Raw genomic sequence first — 18,024 nt, 5'->3', positions numbered from 1 at the left:
TTCTTTAGGAGGTAATGAGAGGTTGTTCTTCTCTGGCTCTCAGTCCATCGAATTCTAAGTCTCACTTGTGTTCTGAGCCTCATACGTGTAATCTGGCCCTGTTCCAAACACCACTGAGCACTAGACACTGCTTTAATTCCACCTTCCAGACTACCATTGACAGAGCTTTCTGTGAGTATAATACATTTATTGAGTTACCTGGGATTAAAAGGCATATGGCTCTCTAAGCCAATGATCAACTTGTCAAGAGTTGAAGATTGTTCATTTCTCTCCTGCAGATTGTCTGTTAGTCCAATCACTCTCCTCAGAGACTACCAGCTTACCATTGGGAAACCTTCCTGTTTGGTTCTTTTTTTTTCTCCTTCCCACTTAATGGGCAAATACCCAACTTTTTATTCACTTCGTTGTAAATCAATCACTATCTCTTAGACCATATGTCAGAGATTGCCATCAAAATAATCGAATACACACTGGAAAGCTTCTAAAGAATCATAGCCCTTTCATGAGGTCAGCTTTCTATGTAGTGTCCTTTCCTTACTCATCTGAACTTTGCAAGTTCATGCGTACCCAAACTCTCAACGATTTCAGTTAGCCAATAATTCAAAGGATGGAAAGGTTCTTCAAAGCTAGACATCTCCAGGATAGGTAAAGGTAAGGAGGAAGTGCTGACATCTGAAGGCTTACACAGAGTGTGGGTGGATATCCACACTCACAATCGCCTGAAAGCAAATAACAGTTGGAGAACCAGCTCTATTATATGCCCCCCCTTTAGTCAATGTGTGCTGCTGAAAAATTAAAGTTATTACTCTCATTTATTGGTAAAGGAACTGAGACTTTACATTGTGTACTAGACGAGTTTCTCAATATGAGTTAGATATAGAAAAATCCATCTTTGCTTCTCCATTTCACAAGAGCCAATATTGTTTCTAAAGGCAGAAATGACTCAGTTTTCAGTGATAATAGTTCATTCCTATGGCTTGAAACACAATCTGTTTTGTCTGAATAGTAAGTATAATTTAGAGATATCTGTCATCCTCTTCATTTCTATTATCTGAGTTCACTTGTGTGTATGTTCATTTCTTCAGATTCCCTAATATTCCTCTTTGGTAAGATCTTTGAACCCCACCTTCCATCAATGTATCAATTATTAAAGTGTCCCAACACCAACCTTATTCTTAGCCTCTGCAATGCACACTTGTCCATGTTTCCTCGGCTCTGCCTAGACTCGAGGTATAGACAGGATTGGCTGTACCTTCTTCACTTCTTCTTTGGAATCTCATCTTCTAATCAGAAATTGTTTGAATATTTTGAGGTATTTTTACTCAGAAGAAATCCTTGAGCAGAGTCTTTTAAAAAATTCTGTTCTAGGGCTAGAGAGATAGCTTAGCATTTAAAAGCTAGGCTCACAACCAAAAATCAGAATTCAGTTTTACATTTTATTAACAAGAAAACCTCAGCCAATAAACTTACTTTCACAAACCACCAAGGAAAGGTAAAACAAAGTGAAGCCCCTTTAAGGGTGTCTTGTTCAGCAATAGTTTATTCAAAGTCAGTAATAGCTTTGGAGCCATCTTTGTCGAAACCTCGGCACCATTAAAGTAATGTGATAGAATAGGAAATAAGAACAGGGAAGTACAAGGAGATTCAAGTAAACCAATTTGGGAAGCCATGGCAGCCATGGGAACAGAGAAAGAATGCTAAAGTTTGGAAACATTGGTACAAATTGTTAGAATACATACTATTATTAATAGTTTGTTTCTCAGTCTAGAACTTCCACTGCCATCTGATCACCAAGATCACTTCTGGGAAAACCTCCTTGCTTATAATTCAGCCAGTTCTTGTTAGTCCTTTGTCTCCGACATATGGAAATCTGTATTACCTCTGTTCTTAGGCATGGCCAAGTGTCACAAATGTGTGACAAATCATGTCTTCCAGTGCCTTGGCTGAATATTTAAAAAGTAAAATAATCAGATGAGTTATATAGCACCCCATTTTCTGAAATTTAAACATACATACACACACACACACACACACACACACACACACACACACACACACACACACACGTGAAAGCCAGAAGGGGATATTTGGATCCCCTAGATCTAGAACTCTGGATGGGTATGAGCCACCATATGGATGGTAAAAACTTAATCTGAATCCCCTGCTAGAACAGCACGTGCTCTTAACTACTGAACCATCTTTTCAGCCTAATAGTAGTAGACAAATATTTTAGTCTCTATACTCCACTATATGTATAACATAAAGATGAACTTCCAATATTGTGTGTAAGCATGTTTGACTTTAAAAAAACAAGGATAAAGCATCTTGTATGCTGAATTTATATTCTCCAATATTTTCAGATAACTTTGAACTTGACAATTTTTGTGTACAAATCTTATGATATGCTCAAGTACCTATGGAAGAAATCCCAAGAGCTGATAAAATTGTGTGTGCACAATTGTGACTTGAATTTTATCTTAGAGGAGACTTTGAAATCTCAAGTCATTATGATTGCTATGTTCTTTTTTTTTTTACCTTAAATACTTATAGGAGAATGTATGTACTATTAAAGTGAGATCAAGAAATAATATGAACTATCAACTTTTAAATTACATCTCAGAACATCAGAACCAGGTTCACTCCAGCTTCAGAATTTTATTAACCACACATGGCACTGAGCATCCTACATCCTCATGTAGCAGGGAGCAATGAGTATTTCATGTTCAAAGACATGGAACATGAATAAGAAAGATCGCAGTAGTTGCCCTCTGCCATGAGTCAATGGGCCTTTCTGGACCACTATGGTGATATCTTTCCTCCTTACACAATTTTTACAAATGTACTGATAAAGATAGATTCTATTATCTGCCTTGAATGGGTTGTCTATCTTTTTCCTGAAACTGTGTACAGTTGTGACAAGGTGTTTAATAATCTTAAGTTTACTGCTGACAGAATAAATGCAGCTGTGAGAAATGATGACCCTGCTATGTCTATAACAATAAAATAGCAAACTGTGGCTCCCTAATTTTGAACAATGCTAGTGTTGACTTGGATTTCTGCTTCCCATCATTTCTCCTGTGGATGTCCCATGGACACTACAGCTTTTTGTTGAATGACAGCATAGAAGATGACATTAGCTGTACTAAATTAGAATACGACAAAGGGCCTTGCTAGATCTTTTTGAAAATGCAACATTAAACCAGACATAGTAAAAGAAGATCAAGGAAACAAGATAACATTTTCAAAGGAAATGCTGTGAACTAGAATGCTTATAAACTTTAAATGATCCTGGACCAGTAGTGAACAACTTCCAATCTGAGGTTCCGCTCTCCACTCACATGTGTGGTTTCTTCTTGTGTAATATTTGGGGAAAACTGGCTGGGGAGATGCTTCACTGGGTAAAGTGTTTGCCCAACAAACATGTGTCCTGAGTTTGAAACCCCATACTCATGTTAAAACCTGGGCATGGTGACTTCTATCTGAACCCAGGCCCCAAATGCATGGTGTGTGGGGACAGCAAATGGCCCTCAGGAAGTTACTGACCAGCTACTCTAGTCAATCAGATGTCCACCCTGGAAATTACTGGCCAGCTAGTCTAGCCAGTGAGTAATCTCTGGGTTCAAGGATATCCTTATCTCAAAAATGTGGTGGGGAATAGAAGAGAAAGACACCCAACATTGAGTTATGACTGTCTGTGCATGTACACAAACAAATTGAAATGCAGTCATTGAGAACAGTGGGGATTTTTATTACCTTACTTTTCATAAAATTGTAAAAATCAACCTTTGTTGCTAATGACTGTATTCAGGAAAATAAAGTTATCCAAGAGTTGGTGTTATATTCCTGTAATTATAGTATATATATCAGAAAGCAGAGGTAAGATCATACTGAGTTCGACCAGCCTGTGTCAAACACAAAATTTTAAAAATTTAAGAGAGAATAGTGAAAAGGTATGAAGAATAAGATCCATGTTTTTCTATAATGTGACTTATTTTCACATGTCTGTGCATATGTACATCATATTACCTATATAATAAAATGCTTTATATAGAGAAAGAAAAATCAACTCAGATTTTATTTTGATCCTACGCCTCCACCCCATGTATGCTGACAAGATCTGCTGTTTGTGTTTGTCTAAGTGAACTATGCTTTAGTGTGTGGAAAACTAAGAAATCTGATACGATGAATACAGCTACCCTGGCTGAGATGGCCATAATCTTGACCTTTGATTAGATCCAAGCTAGTCATATTTATGATTGATCAAAATGTAAGTCATGAAGCATATAGTCTCCCTCATAGAGCAAAGGACCAAAAAATTTTTTGAATATGTGTTTTGAACCTTCCAAGAATAAAAACAAAGACAGGATTATTCTGTTTGTCTTATTTTTATCTTATCAGATTGCATTCACCAAATGAGTGACTAAAAGAAATTTTGAAATACATTTGCTAATATCAGATCAAAAAGAAGAAAGTTCTTATGTCTTAGCATTTTAAGGAATGCTTCACATATTTAAAAGTTATTTTATTAGTAATACCTAGCAAAGAATTCTATTTATATTTATTATTTAAATACAATTATTTTTAAAATGATGACAAAATATAAATGTCAGGAAAACCATGCTGAGGATTTGTGGGTTTCTTTTTCTTTGTTTGGTGTAAGGAATCAAATACAGAATCCCATGAGTACAAACCAAGCAAGCACTTGAGTTCCAAGCTATACCCTAAGCTCTATACTGCTGTCTTTATTGTTCTCAGTAAAAATATTTTTAAAATTAATCTATTGTTGCTTTTCTGATTATGTAAACGTTGGCAGCTAGACTCGGTGACATCTAATGCCCAGAGAATGGCACGAGCTCTTGAATTTGCACTAGACTGTCGTTACTGTGTGTCTATTAGCTCATCCAGAGACCCGCATTGTTGGACTGTTTTAATTGGGTTCAGGGATTGACTAATTCTTCTAGGTGGCTAAAAGTAGAGCTGAGGGGCTCCCTAACTTACAGGAAGCCCTTAAACAGACACAAAACCTTTAGGCAAATGCCTTAACATCTGAAACCCAAGAGATCCTTTGGCTATAAAAAGGAGATTATACACTAAAGCTTCCATCAGATTCTAAACACTTTGATCAATTAAATTAATAGAAAACATGAACAATGAATAGTGTGACATGTTCATTGTAAAGAACAAACCTCCATGCAATGTATAGAATGCACTAAGGTATTTTGAAAACCTTCAAGTTCCCTAGTGCACCATTTCCCTAATGCTTCATCATACAAAAATATAATAGTCTTATTAAGATTGAATGAACACTATATGGGAAGATGTGTTTTTGCATACATTGGAGTTTAAATGACTGAGCCCACATAACTTAGCACCCCATGTTAGTATGGAATAAAGTCGTCATCAATTGTAATACATTGTTGGTAAGCAGTTTAATTCTAGCCTAAAGTAGACCTATTCCACAGTACCTTTGTTAGTTTGCTTTATGTTGATGGGATGAAACTCTAACCAAAACCAACATGGCTGATAAGGGGTTATTCGGCTTATAATTCCATGTCATAGCCTATTCATGGCTATCAGGACAGGATAGTAGTTCAAGTGGAAACTGAAGCAGAGACCATAGCTGGTCCCCCACCCCCTCTGGCTAGGACTTAGACCCAGCCAATTGTCTTTCAATATCCAAGAACACTTACCTAGAGGTAACACAGTTCACAGTGGCCTAGGCTTTCTTCCATCACTTATCAATTAAGAAAATATCCCACATACATGCCCACAGGCTAATCGTATGGAGGCAGTTACCCAACTGAGGCTTCTTCTTTCCAGGTGTGCCAAGTTGGCAATCCAGATCAGCCATCCCACTTGCCAAATACATAGCCATTAAGCATAAATGTTACATAAAAATAAGTTGGGTGGGGATTGCTAGAGAGACTTCAGAGATAAAAAACAATTGTGCTCTTTCAAAGGACCCTAGTTGGATTTCTAGTACCCACATGCTGGTTCACAACTGTCCTTAACTCTACTTCTAGGATATCTATTGTGATCTTTTCACCTCCTCAGACACTTTGTACACAAACATACATGCAGGCAAAACACCCATATACATACAATAAAAATTATATAAATAATAGGACCGAGTTTAGTTCTTATTAAATTTAGTAGGTAACATTTATAGAATGATTTGTAAAAGACCAAAGCATCAGACAATGGCCTTTTCTAAAAAATCGAAATTTATTACGCTGACAATTTTTCAAATAAATGCTAAGAGTTGATGTGGTTATCTGTGGGTCCTCTTAGCCACAGACCCTTCAGGTGTACAGTGGTATTCTGATGGAAAACAGAACATGTGATAAATACATCAGACTGTCTCAGCTCTCAGGCAGCTATTAAATCCTTATAAGAAAAAAGTATCAAAAGTTGCTCAATAAAACAGGAACTGAATGATGTACTCATATCTACAAAAATCTTCATAAGCACAGTCTATGGTGATATAAGCATCAGTGAAGAGGTGAACTGACAGAAGCTGAGCAGTTCCTGCGTTCACTGAGATTGGATAAATAGCCCATAGGTACTGAAGTAAGAATGATTTCAGTTTTCTTTCATCTTTTTTTTTCTCTTCATAGGCGTCCTTGTGAACCTCCCTTGATAAAAGGTTGGATTCCTTATCTTGGCATGGCCCTGAAATTCTGGAAGGATCCGTTAGCTTTCTTGCAAACTCTTCAAAGGCAATATGGTGACACTTTCACTGTCTTACTTGGAGGTAAGAAGCTCTGTTCTGAGTACTTTGCGTGTGTCATATTCTCTTGGTTGCTCTTCAATGTCTTCACGTTTGTCCATAGGCAAAATGTGGAGGATTCATCTAGCCCTGCAGAGCAAATGCAAAGAAGGGCAAGTGTTAGTGCAGGGGTGACCATATACACAACCTGGTTACACAATCCTCTGACAAGTCCTAAACCAGCCAGTCTCGGATTTGTTTTGAATTAGTTTAGGTTATTTGAGAATTTTTTAAGAGCTAGAATGTGGTGTGTGTGTGTGTGTGTGTGTGTGTGTGTGTGTGTGTGTGTGTGTGTGTGTGTGTGTGCGTGTGTGTGTGCGCGTGTGTGTGTGTCCTTATAGAATAATTTTAGAAGTATAAGGTACTTCAGCAGACAGCTCAGAGTTCTCATGTTCCTGATCTTCCTGTCTTCCTGTCACAGATTCCCAGTTAATAGTGTCTCATCTCAGTATGGAACTTGATACCAACCGATGTGGTCATGTGGGTGCATCATTCACAGCTCCTCGTTTGCATTCTAGTCTACTTCTTGTGTTCTTTGGCTTTTCACTGATGCACGATTTTACACGTATGCCATTACGGCACCATAAAAAATGGTTTCACAAATCTAAACATCTCAATTTTCCACATAATCCTTTCTCTTTTCCTGCTTTGCAAACATTCATCTGGAGTATATGTCAGCATGTAAACTCTTCAGTGTGGTTCACACTTTTCTAAGACGTATCAGTCCTCATGACTCTTTCTTGGTGTCACATCACAACTTCTTCCTCTCATGCTTATGTTTTTTGTTTGTGATCTTTGTCCTTAGCTTAAAGCCACATTAAATCATTCAATGTCTCCTAATTTCATCTTGTATTTTCAACACTCTCTCTCACTCTCTCATTTCTTCTTTCCTTCCTTTATTCCCTACTTCTCTCCCTTCACCCCCTTGTCCCACCCTCCCACCATTCCTTCTTTCTTTTCCATGTTCTTTCCCCCTCCCTCCTTGTCTCCCTCCTTCCATCTCTCTGTCTATATTTTTTATACATCTCCCTCTCTCTGTCTCCTAGATATTTTTAGAGAGTGACTTGACTTTGATGTCTCTAGCAACTTGTTTTCTGGAGTTTACCCAGTCTTCTGTTCTCTCATTCATGGTCAAAGTCAGCCTAACTACCCCCTTCCTCTTAATGCCTTTCTGATCTCTCCTGTCTTACTAAAATATCTACTTGCTTCCAGCTCCCTTGAATGTGGCCCTTCAGGATCCTCTACTGACTCTGGGTGTCCTTTATGGACCTTGTGAATGCATGTCTTTCTATTTCAATACGTCTTTCTCTACATTTTCTCTTTTTTATTCCTAGAGAACTAGGGCAGTCTTCTTTCAGTAATTACTGCCTGTGGATCAGCAGCAAACTTCTGTAAATCATGGCTACCATATAAATGTACCATTTGAGTAATAAAAAGCTAGGTCTCCAACTTGATTGACTCATCCATATGGTTAGTTTTAATTCACCCTTGATCAGACAGCATTAGTTTTATTACAACTTATTCTTTCCCTTGACAGCTGACAAATCTTTTCCCATGATAATTGCATGAACTGTAATTTCAGAAAAAAATGGAAACAAAAACAATCATGCATCTTAGAAAGAATTGTAACATGTAATATGACCTTCCCAAGACCCCCATTCAGATCTCCACCCCCATCCTGCCTTGTGCTTATGATCTCATTAATACATCTCGCTGATGGAACATTCCTCCACACAAACCATGTCTTTGTGCCTTTAACCTTCCTTTTGCCTTTCTTTCTGCCAGAACTCTGCTTTCACATGACTATCTCTTCTTCAGGTCATTTCCTAGACACGTTATCCAACCTTTGGAACCCCTTCATTTGGGCTTAGTTTTACGCAGTACCTCTTGCTCAGTGCAATTCATGCCTCAATGGTTTATGTATTCATCTTCTTCCTTTTCTGTTAGTGACTCTCTTAGAATTTGTTCTGGAACTCAGTCCTGATTGGATCATAATAGATGTTTGACAAGAAAAATCCCTAACATATTATAGTTGATAAATACTACTAGGTAGATAAAGGATATGCCTACCACTCTTTTTCTAGGTGTTCTTACAGCTAAACTAAAGATGCAAAGCAAATAACTTTTTTTTAATAACTCTTCTGCTGTCACTAGATGGTACCACCAGGTCTGTGTAGTACCGAAGGGTGCTTTGCTTTCTCTGTGGAGAAGGGGAGAGGATAATGGGGAGAAGAATTTGTAAGGGCAAGTCTGGGTAGAGAGGAAGGAATGGAGCTGCAATTGGGATGTAATGTAAACAAAAAGTAAATTATGGAAGAAAAAAACAATAAATGGGATCTCAAAACTGAAAGAAAATTCTTTTAAAATATAATTTCTAATTTCCAATGAGCAGTACAAAATGTTTTAGAACTTCTAGCTTTTTCTTTTTAAGACCTTATACAAAAGTTGTCTAAAATGATTGAACAGAAATTTGTAGATTCTTTGGATAGTTTTACTCACTTTCTAAAGCAAAACTCTGTCTGTGCATGTGGGCGGAGGGATGTGTTTTTTCTCGGCACTTGGGATATTTAAGCAAGAGGGTCTCAAGTTTGAGGTTAGCTAGCAAAATCTTGTAAACAAACAAACAACAACAAAACAAAAACAAACGAACAAAGAAATCATCAAAAACAACATTTTATTTTCTAAAAGAGGGGGCCTGGGTAAATAGTTCAGTGGGTAAAGTGCTTGCTGCATGATGCAACATATGGGAAGTAGAGACAGAGAAATGGATTTACGGGGCTCCTTGTCCAGTTAGCTGATCCCAGTCGGCCAGTTCCCATCCTGGTAAGACCCTTTTTAAAATAACATGATGGATAGCATCTGAGCAACTGAGGTTAGTCTCTATTCTTTACTAACACACAGCATATATGTGTACACATAAATACATGCCCATATACAAATCAACCAAACAAAAGCAATCAATCCATGCTCACAGATGACTGTAATCCTAAATTCTAAGAAACCTAATACTGACTTAAACACTGATTGCCTAAATAATTTAATCATCAGTCTGTTGTTAATTAGGCAGTAAACAGCCACCAGTAAATAGGTTCTGATGCTCCCTTATGTCTTACACTACTTTGAATACATTCCTGTTGAAAAGCCCTGTGAATACACAGTTTTGATGCTCAGTTTGTGATATGACTTATTTAAAAAATGAAGGGAAAAGTTGTCCAACCTTGCCCTTGTTATGTGACATTAGTGAGTGTATGGATTTTGCAGGTCAAGAAAATGATTGCCATTCCCAAAAGTCTCAAGGGACATAATTGTCACCTTAATAAAGAAATGAAAAGGTATGGCTTTCCATGAGAAACCACATAGATTCGTGACTTGCCACAGAATACAGTTCTCTAATTGGTTTTGTGTGTTAGTGCAATGGAATCATTTTCCCTAAATGTCATCCCAGGGAAGCGCCACTGTACATCATTGTCAGCAGCTAGAGAAATCTCACTAATAAAGGGAGCAAGTATACAATGGTGATCACTCTTAGCAAGTAAGTCAGCTGCCCAACTAATGCTTATAGGTCAACATTCAATCCAAACTCTGCCACAGAACTGCCTTACTAAAATGTTACCATTTTAGAAAATTTATTGAAAATATCTCTCTCCAATAATTGGAATGATTAAGCAACTGACTGGAATTCCTAGACCTGTGTCTACTCAGTACCAACTTGAACATGAAAACAGCCAAGCTCACTTATTATCTAAAAGGCAGATTTCTTGTGTATAAGACTTAAAGCACATTTATCAAATTATTTTGAATTTTTAGCATTGGCTTCCTGAGGAAATGATATCTGAATAGATGGGTATCTAAAGACGCTGGAGTTAGTAGTCCCAGTCTGCTCCATAAGAAGGAAGAAAAATGAAATAGTTGACAAAGAAGATATTAAGCTTGTTGGTCCCATTTCAATGTTAATGGGCAGAAAATTATTTTATACTTTATCTTTTCAGACATGGGACTCCTTTTGACATTTACAGTTTAGATAAATGCAAACTTTGCAATTTTTAAAATCAATATTTTATATTCATTTCTAACAGTATTCTCCCCTCCTTTGAAAACATTGCAACAGATATTGTTTGTGCATTAGGATCTCTGTGAACTAGGCAGCATGCCTGTTGACACTTGGTATTCATTTACATAAAATCACACTAAGAAAAAGTGAATTTCTCTCTGAGCATTCATAGCCTTCAAGAAAACTTTTCAAAAAAAACCCTTTGTTCAGAAATTTAAATTCATTTTATAAATGTATATGTATTTTCCTAACTGTCTGATTACAGAACACAAAGAAACTCTGGTTTTACATCTCACATTAGCAGATGGTGGACAGATGGTTTAAATTAATATTAATTTTGGAAAACTTAGCTTAAATTGTTTATACTGAAGATTAAAAGTTGGAAAGCCAGCTAAAATCTCCAGGGTTATTGGTACTTCCAAATCAACTTGAAAAATAAAATCCAGAAAACATAACTAGCTCTAAAGTGATCCACATTTCCTTCAGAAAGATTGAAGGCAGAAGACATGAAGGTCTGTATCATCTTGTTAGGGAAGAAAATGAACATTGGAGCAAGGAAGAAAGGTGCAGATCCTAGACTGAGAAGTCACTTTGAACCAGCTTCTCAGTGATGGCCCTGTCAAAGACCTTCACAGGCTTGGCAGATGCTCAGTTGGTACCGTGCAAGATACACAAGCACAAGGACCTGATTTGGGATCCTCTGCACCACTATAAAAGGCGGGTGTGAAAAGTGTGTCCCTAAGTGTGTGGACACAAGTGGGTTCTTGGAGCTCATTGGCACCAGCCTAGCTGAATTGATGATCCCCAGATCCAATGAGAGATCTTGTCTCCAAAAATACAATGTCCAGGGATTAAAGAAGACAGTTGGTGTTTACTTCTGTCTTCTATGCGCACATGTAGTTGCAAATGTACACACACACACACACACACACACACACACACACCAAACAAATGTATCTATAAAACACATGCACATACACACACACACACACACACACACACCAAACAAATGTATCTATAAAACACATGCACATACACACACACACACACACACACACACACACACACACACACACACACACAAACACGGACACAAGGACACAAGGACACAAAGAAAAGAAAATCTCCTGGAAGCTCACCAGCCAAAGAGCCTGCCCTACAAAGCAGAAGCAACAAGGCGAAAGGTGAGAACTAAGTTGCACAGGCACAATGGGGTACATGCACACTCGTACTGCCTATCTCCCTGCACACCGTACAGCACCTACAACCAACCAACTCATCGAAGTTTAAAAGATGTTACATGTGTTTGCTGATTTGAGCCAATTATTTCACATTTATATATTTGTTCAAAAATCTGATATTTTCATCTGATAAGGGGTAGATAAAGAGAGAGATTGAAGACAGAAAGGTGGAAGAGAGAGAGAGAGAGAGAGAGAGAGAGAGAGAGAGAGAGAGAGAGAAGAAGAATGTGTCTATTTCAAATGACTTGTAGACAGAGCAGAAATCTGGCTGTATCCAATTTCTGGTTTAAAGGATCATGGTGTAGTAGCTGACAGTGCTTGGGATGAATACTTTTTTAAAATTTCTCTTTAGATTTAGATCAATGTAAAAAATAAAGTGGTAGAAAAAATTTAAAAATATTTTCCAGAGATCATAATTTACAAATTAAACCTTATGCATAGGCTTTAAATTTTAGATCCTTACTTAAAGGGATACTATTAATATTTTACTAAACCCAATCATTTGGGAAGAAGAATGCATGAATCATCACCTGCGAAAACAAACAGGTTTGCCCAAAATCATCTCTGAAAACTGAGAACATTGACTCCCCCCACACTGAGTATTTCTCTGACAGCTGCTAGCAATTGTAATAACATGGTAATGGTAAAGGAAGTGATTCAAAGTGCCCTGTTCCAATGTGGTCCTTTGTGTCTTCCTCCCTGAGGCTAAGCAAAGAATGAATGACCAGAAAACTCTGCTTCATTTGGAGAAGGCAGATCCAGCTTCCAACCAGAAAGAGTGGCTACTCCAGACCTCCCTCACTTCTGCATTGCCTTGCCTTGTTAAATGAATAGAGGAAAACTCCGTTGGATGAGAGTCACTTGGAGAAAAATTAATCCCAGCAAATATATTCTCATATATACTTAATATTTAAACTGTTTTTAAAATTGCCCAGATAATTTACAAGATTTGGTTGAAAATTATTCTGAATTTTTGTCTTGTACTACACTAATTTTTGTAATTCATTTGGAACAGTAATCATAAGGGGGAGTTTTCATCAAAGAAAACTACAGAGAGAGAGAGAGAAAGAGAGAGAGAGACAGAGAGAAAGAGAGAGAGAGAGAGAGAGAGAGAGAGAGAGAGAGAGAGAGAGAGAATAGAGAGAATAGAGTACAGGTAGTAATAGCTAAACATGGACACTGTGAATTATTCAAATGTATGTAGTGTGTGTTTATAGGAAGGAAAGACATTATCTGCCCCCACTGCATACCACTGATATGATATTTCTAATCAGATGAAATGCACTTAAAGCAGTACTGAAGTAAGAAACCAGAGCTGAGTGAGGCTGAGAAAGAAGCCAGGGAATACCCTGTGTCCAAGCTTGGCTTCTTAGTTGTCTTAGCTCTCTCAGCTGATGAGTTCACGGGTTTCACTAGGAACTCTGATGTATTTGCCAACTTTGAGAGACTGGCCATAGAGATCAGTGAAGTTTAGAAAGTCAAGAAATGTAAGTTTCCAGAAAATTTTCACTTTACCTCTTGTTTTCAAAGGGGACTTAATAGCCCTTTGAATAGAATGGATCTTGTTATAATTCTTTAATAAAACTATTAACTTCTTAAAAATGTCTTTAATTTTGATTTAAATATTTGCAGACCTCAGGTATGTATTTTATTTTGCAATCAAATAAACTACATTCTATTTCTTTTTTTTCCTAGGGAAGTATATAACATTTGTTCTGAACCCTTTCCAGTACCAGTATGTAATGAAAAACCCAAAACAATTAAGCTTTGAGAAGTTCAGCCGAAGATTATCAGCGAAAGCCTTCTCTGTCAAGAAGCTGCTAACTGATGACGACCTTAGCAATGACATTCACAGAGGCTATCTTCTTTTACAAGGCAAATCTCTGGATGGTCTTCTGGAAACCATGATCCAAGAAGTAAAAGAAATATTTGAGTCCAGACTGCTAAAACTCACAGATTGGAATACAGCAAGAGTATTTGATTTCTGTAGTTCACTGGTATTTGAAATCACATTTACAACTATATATGGAAAAATTCTTGCTGCTAACAAAAAACAAATTATCAGTGAGCTGAGGGATGATTTTTTAAAATTTGATGACCATTTCCCATACTTAGTATCTGACATACCTATTCAGCTTCTAAGAAATGCAGAATTTATGCAGAAGAAAATTATAAAATGTCTCACACCAGAAAAAGTAGCTCAGATGCAAAGACGGTCAGAAATTGTTCAGGAGAGGCAGGAGATGCTGAAAAAATACTACGGGCATGAAGAGTTTGAAATAGGAGGTAAGAAAGCACCGAATGATCACTTGCTAAAATAAAATAATTTACAGGAGACCTTTGAGATAAAAAGATAAAATGACGTCCTTGAAAATTTTTTATGCTCTTTCTAATTGGCTAATGATAAAATGTTTTATTCTGAAACAACCTTCTGTGATAATTGATTTTTTTTTTGCTGAGGTGGTAAAACAAGATATTTAATGATGATAATGAGAAAGAGTATAACTAAGCCGCATTTACTCCTTTATCTCATCCCCACCTTCCTGCACCCCACCTCCCCGCTGCAACACGCATTACATTTTAAACTATTCTCATTAAGCAGAAAATTAGACTTCAGAAGCCTATTGGTTCTCATTAGCATGCACTGATCCTTGGCTGGGTCCGTGTCCTAACATCTTTTAATTAGCACACTGCAAATCTAATCAGTGTAATAAACGCTATTAATCTTCCTTTTCACTTATTCTCTCCCAGCACATCATCTTGGCTTGCTCTGGGCCTCTCTAGCAAACACCATTCCAGCTATGTTCTGGGCAATGTATTATCTTCTTCAGCATCCAGAAGCTATGGAAGTCCTGCGTGACGAAATTGACAGCTTCCTGCAGTCAACAGGTCAAAAGAAAGGACCTGGAATTTCTGTCCACTTCACCAGAGAACAATTGGACAGCTTGGTCTGCCTGGGTAATTTATTTTTATCTGTTATGAAGAGAAGAAGGTAGCTCTCTGCAAAGTCAGTTTATCACTCATAGCTGTTTACCAAGAGGTGGAGGACACAGCTGCCTAATTGACATAATAACACCCATTTACATCAATTATAAATTATATAGTTTATAGCTGTAGATACTCTCATCGCATGTAAACATTAAGGCCTAGCTAATTAACTATGCAAGGTATGCAAAAAGCTAAACCAAAGCTTTGCAATTATTTGGGGGGGGGGGAAGTGTGTATGCCTATTATGTCAATTGATTCTGAGCATCTGTTGGTCTGCGGATGTCTCCTAAACACTGCTGTTCTGTCTTGACATAGAAGGATTCCATGGCTGAACAGGAAAGTGTTTCAGAGAGGCCACATGCACGCACAAATACTTAATCTTCCTTAAAATGGTTGCTGCATTTCACGCACAGGTCATGGGTGTCTTATATAGCTTAGGGCATACAGTTCTTATCATTGTAGTTTAAATACTTTTCATTGTAGATTATGGGTTTAAACACTCAAATAAAAAGGGTGAAGCAAAGAAAGAGAGGAAGGAAGGGAGAGACAAGTGACAGGAACCCTGTGAAGAAGGAGAGGCAAGTTGAAAAGGGGGTGGGGCGAGCAAAACAGCTACAAACTGCTTCCTTTAAATGTCGAAATCTTAAAAAAAAAAAAAAACCAAAAAAAAAAAATAAAAAAAAAAACCTCTCAGTGTTTTAGGAAATAAAATGGAACACTATAACAAATATACCTGTGGCCTATAATAGTTGATTGTTTTTGCTCCTGTCACAGTTTCGATTTTACTCAATAGCCTCACACCTGACGTGAATCCTGGATTTGCTGCTGGTGCACTTTTCCTTTCTGGGGTTTGCTCAGGCTGCTTCTTACTATTGTGTAGGGAACTTATACCCTTAAAGATAAAATCTGTACCAATACATGTCAACTCCCTCTGTAATTATGAGTCATCCTGTGTCAATCTTGAAGATATAATTCTCTCAGTTTATTTGAACAAATGCATTGTTTACATGTTTTCTATTCCTTGGCTATATGACTAATAAGATTAATATTTTAGCCTGTGTTTGCTTCACGGTTTTATACATAAAGTAGATTCCCCCTTCTCTCAGTAGATTCAGAGATATCAGGTCCTATTAGTCTTGATCCCATTGACTGCTTCTCAGCACTAATAGGACTGCCCCAAGTGTTGCAGAGATGGTTCCCATTGGGCAGGTTGAGACCTATCACAGGGGCAACAGCAGTCATGTGACTTATACTGTAGTCATCATCTCTGCATCACTGCATCACCCCTCTCATGTTCCTGAAAGAATTGCGAAAGAAATACATGTGCGGAAAATAAAAAGGTATGCCCTACATTATCAAAACATTAATATTCTTTGGGGATAGAGGCAGAACTCTTAAGGACCTAGTACACAAAATTTCTGTAAGATAGAGGTAGTTGTCTATTCTTTGGTTGAGTAGTAGTTTTTAGTTGATTTAGTTTCTATGGAAGTCTGGGTTTCATTTTCAATATATCCAGGTAATTATGCTTTCATTTTATGAATGAGAATATCAAAAAATAATGCAAATGAACTCCAAAGACTATGTTCGTAGTCTGTACATAATTATTACTCTTAAGAGTTTGCTTGAAACACATCAGCTCTCTGTTTATTGCTAGCAAGCAACTGTTTGTTATTGAAGTAAAAGGTTGTTTGTAAAGTGCACTGTTAAGAAAGAAATGCTTAGATCTTGTCTTAGTCAGGGTTTGTATTCCTGTACAAATTATTGTAACCAAGAAGCAAGTTGGGCAGGAAAGGGTTTGTTCAGCTTACACTTCCATATTGCTGTTCATCAACAAATGAAGTCAGGACAGGAACTCAAGCAGGGCAGGATCCTGGAGACAGGAGCTAATACATGGAGGGATGCTGCATGCTGGATTGTTCTCCTGACTTGCTCCACTTGCCTTCTTTTATATTCCAAGATTACCAGCCCAGAAATGGTGCCACTCATAATGAGCCCTCTCCCATCCATCACTAATTGATAAAATGTCTGACAGCTGGATCTCATGGAGCCATTCCCTCAACAGAGGCTTTTTTTGTGATAACTCCAGCTCATGTCAAGTTGACACACAAAACCAGCCAGTATAGATTTATTGGACCAGAAGAAATGGCAAGTTCTGAACTTATAATTTAGGTCTATATAAGTCAACAGCTAGACTTAGTGACTCTTATCTTGGAGCCCTCATAAATTCACAGCTCTATCATGCTTACCCAATATAGAGAGACAACAGATCTTTTATTTTTAATTCTACTCTTATACATTACACCCCTCTCTCCATTCCTCACAGTCTCCCTATCCCTGCAATCTTCCCTCTCTTCCATTTCTCTTCAGAAAAGAGCTGGCCTCCCAGGGGAATCAGCAAATATGGTAAAGTAAGATGCAGCATAAACCCCCAAATCAAGGCTTCATTAGACAACTCACTAGTAGGAAAATAGTCCCACAATCAGGCAAAAGAGTCAGAGACACTCCATTCCTATTGTTATGAATCCCACAAAAAACCCACCAAACTAAACAACCCATGTATGCAGAGGACCTAGTGCATACCCATTCAGCCTCCTCTCTGTGCATTCCTATGAGCCCTGATGGGTTAATTCTGCGGACAATATCCTCCTGGTAACCTCTTCTCCTCTGGAAAATACAATTCTTCCTCTGCCTCTTACACCAGGGTTACCTGAGCTCCAAGGACAGGGAATCAAGGCAGAGATCTTTATTTTGGGCTCTCTTTAATATCAGAAACAACAAAATCTTAAAAACTGTGCCACAGCAACACCTTCAATAGCTAGTCATGTTTCTGGCAGCCCAGTGACCAGAAGAGTCAGTGTCATTTATTGCAAGAATGTATGAGACAGGTCATTACTTTTAGGAAACAAGTGTATATTTTTTCTGTCATGAGATACAAGGTTTAGTCAGACTGGAGCAAGCTTTCACACACTATATAA

At 37.7% G+C, this 18,024-nt stretch overlaps 1 protein-coding gene across 3 annotated transcripts in view; it reads left to right on the top strand.

Annotated features, from left to right (window-relative positions):
* Positions 1-18,024, top strand: part of Cyp7b1 (cytochrome P450 family 7 subfamily B member 1) — a 167,037-nt gene that overhangs the window by 127,978 nt on the left and 21,035 nt on the right. For all 3 annotated transcript variants that reach the window (NM_019138.1, XM_039101794.2, XM_063281357.1), the window contains 3 exon segments: positions 6,618-6,754; positions 13,757-14,347; positions 14,813-15,019. In NM_019138.1, coding sequence (NP_062011.1) covers positions 6,618-6,754; positions 13,757-14,347; positions 14,813-15,019 — 935 coding nt within the window.

The sequence above is a fragment of the Rattus norvegicus genome, chromosome 2 (genome assembly GCF_036323735.1).
Source record: "Rattus norvegicus strain BN/NHsdMcwi chromosome 2, GRCr8, whole genome shotgun sequence".
NCBI lineage: Eukaryota > Metazoa > Chordata > Mammalia > Rodentia > Muridae > Rattus > Rattus norvegicus.
Note: the sequence above shows the minus strand (reverse complement) of the source record. Positions and strands in the feature narration are given on the sequence as shown.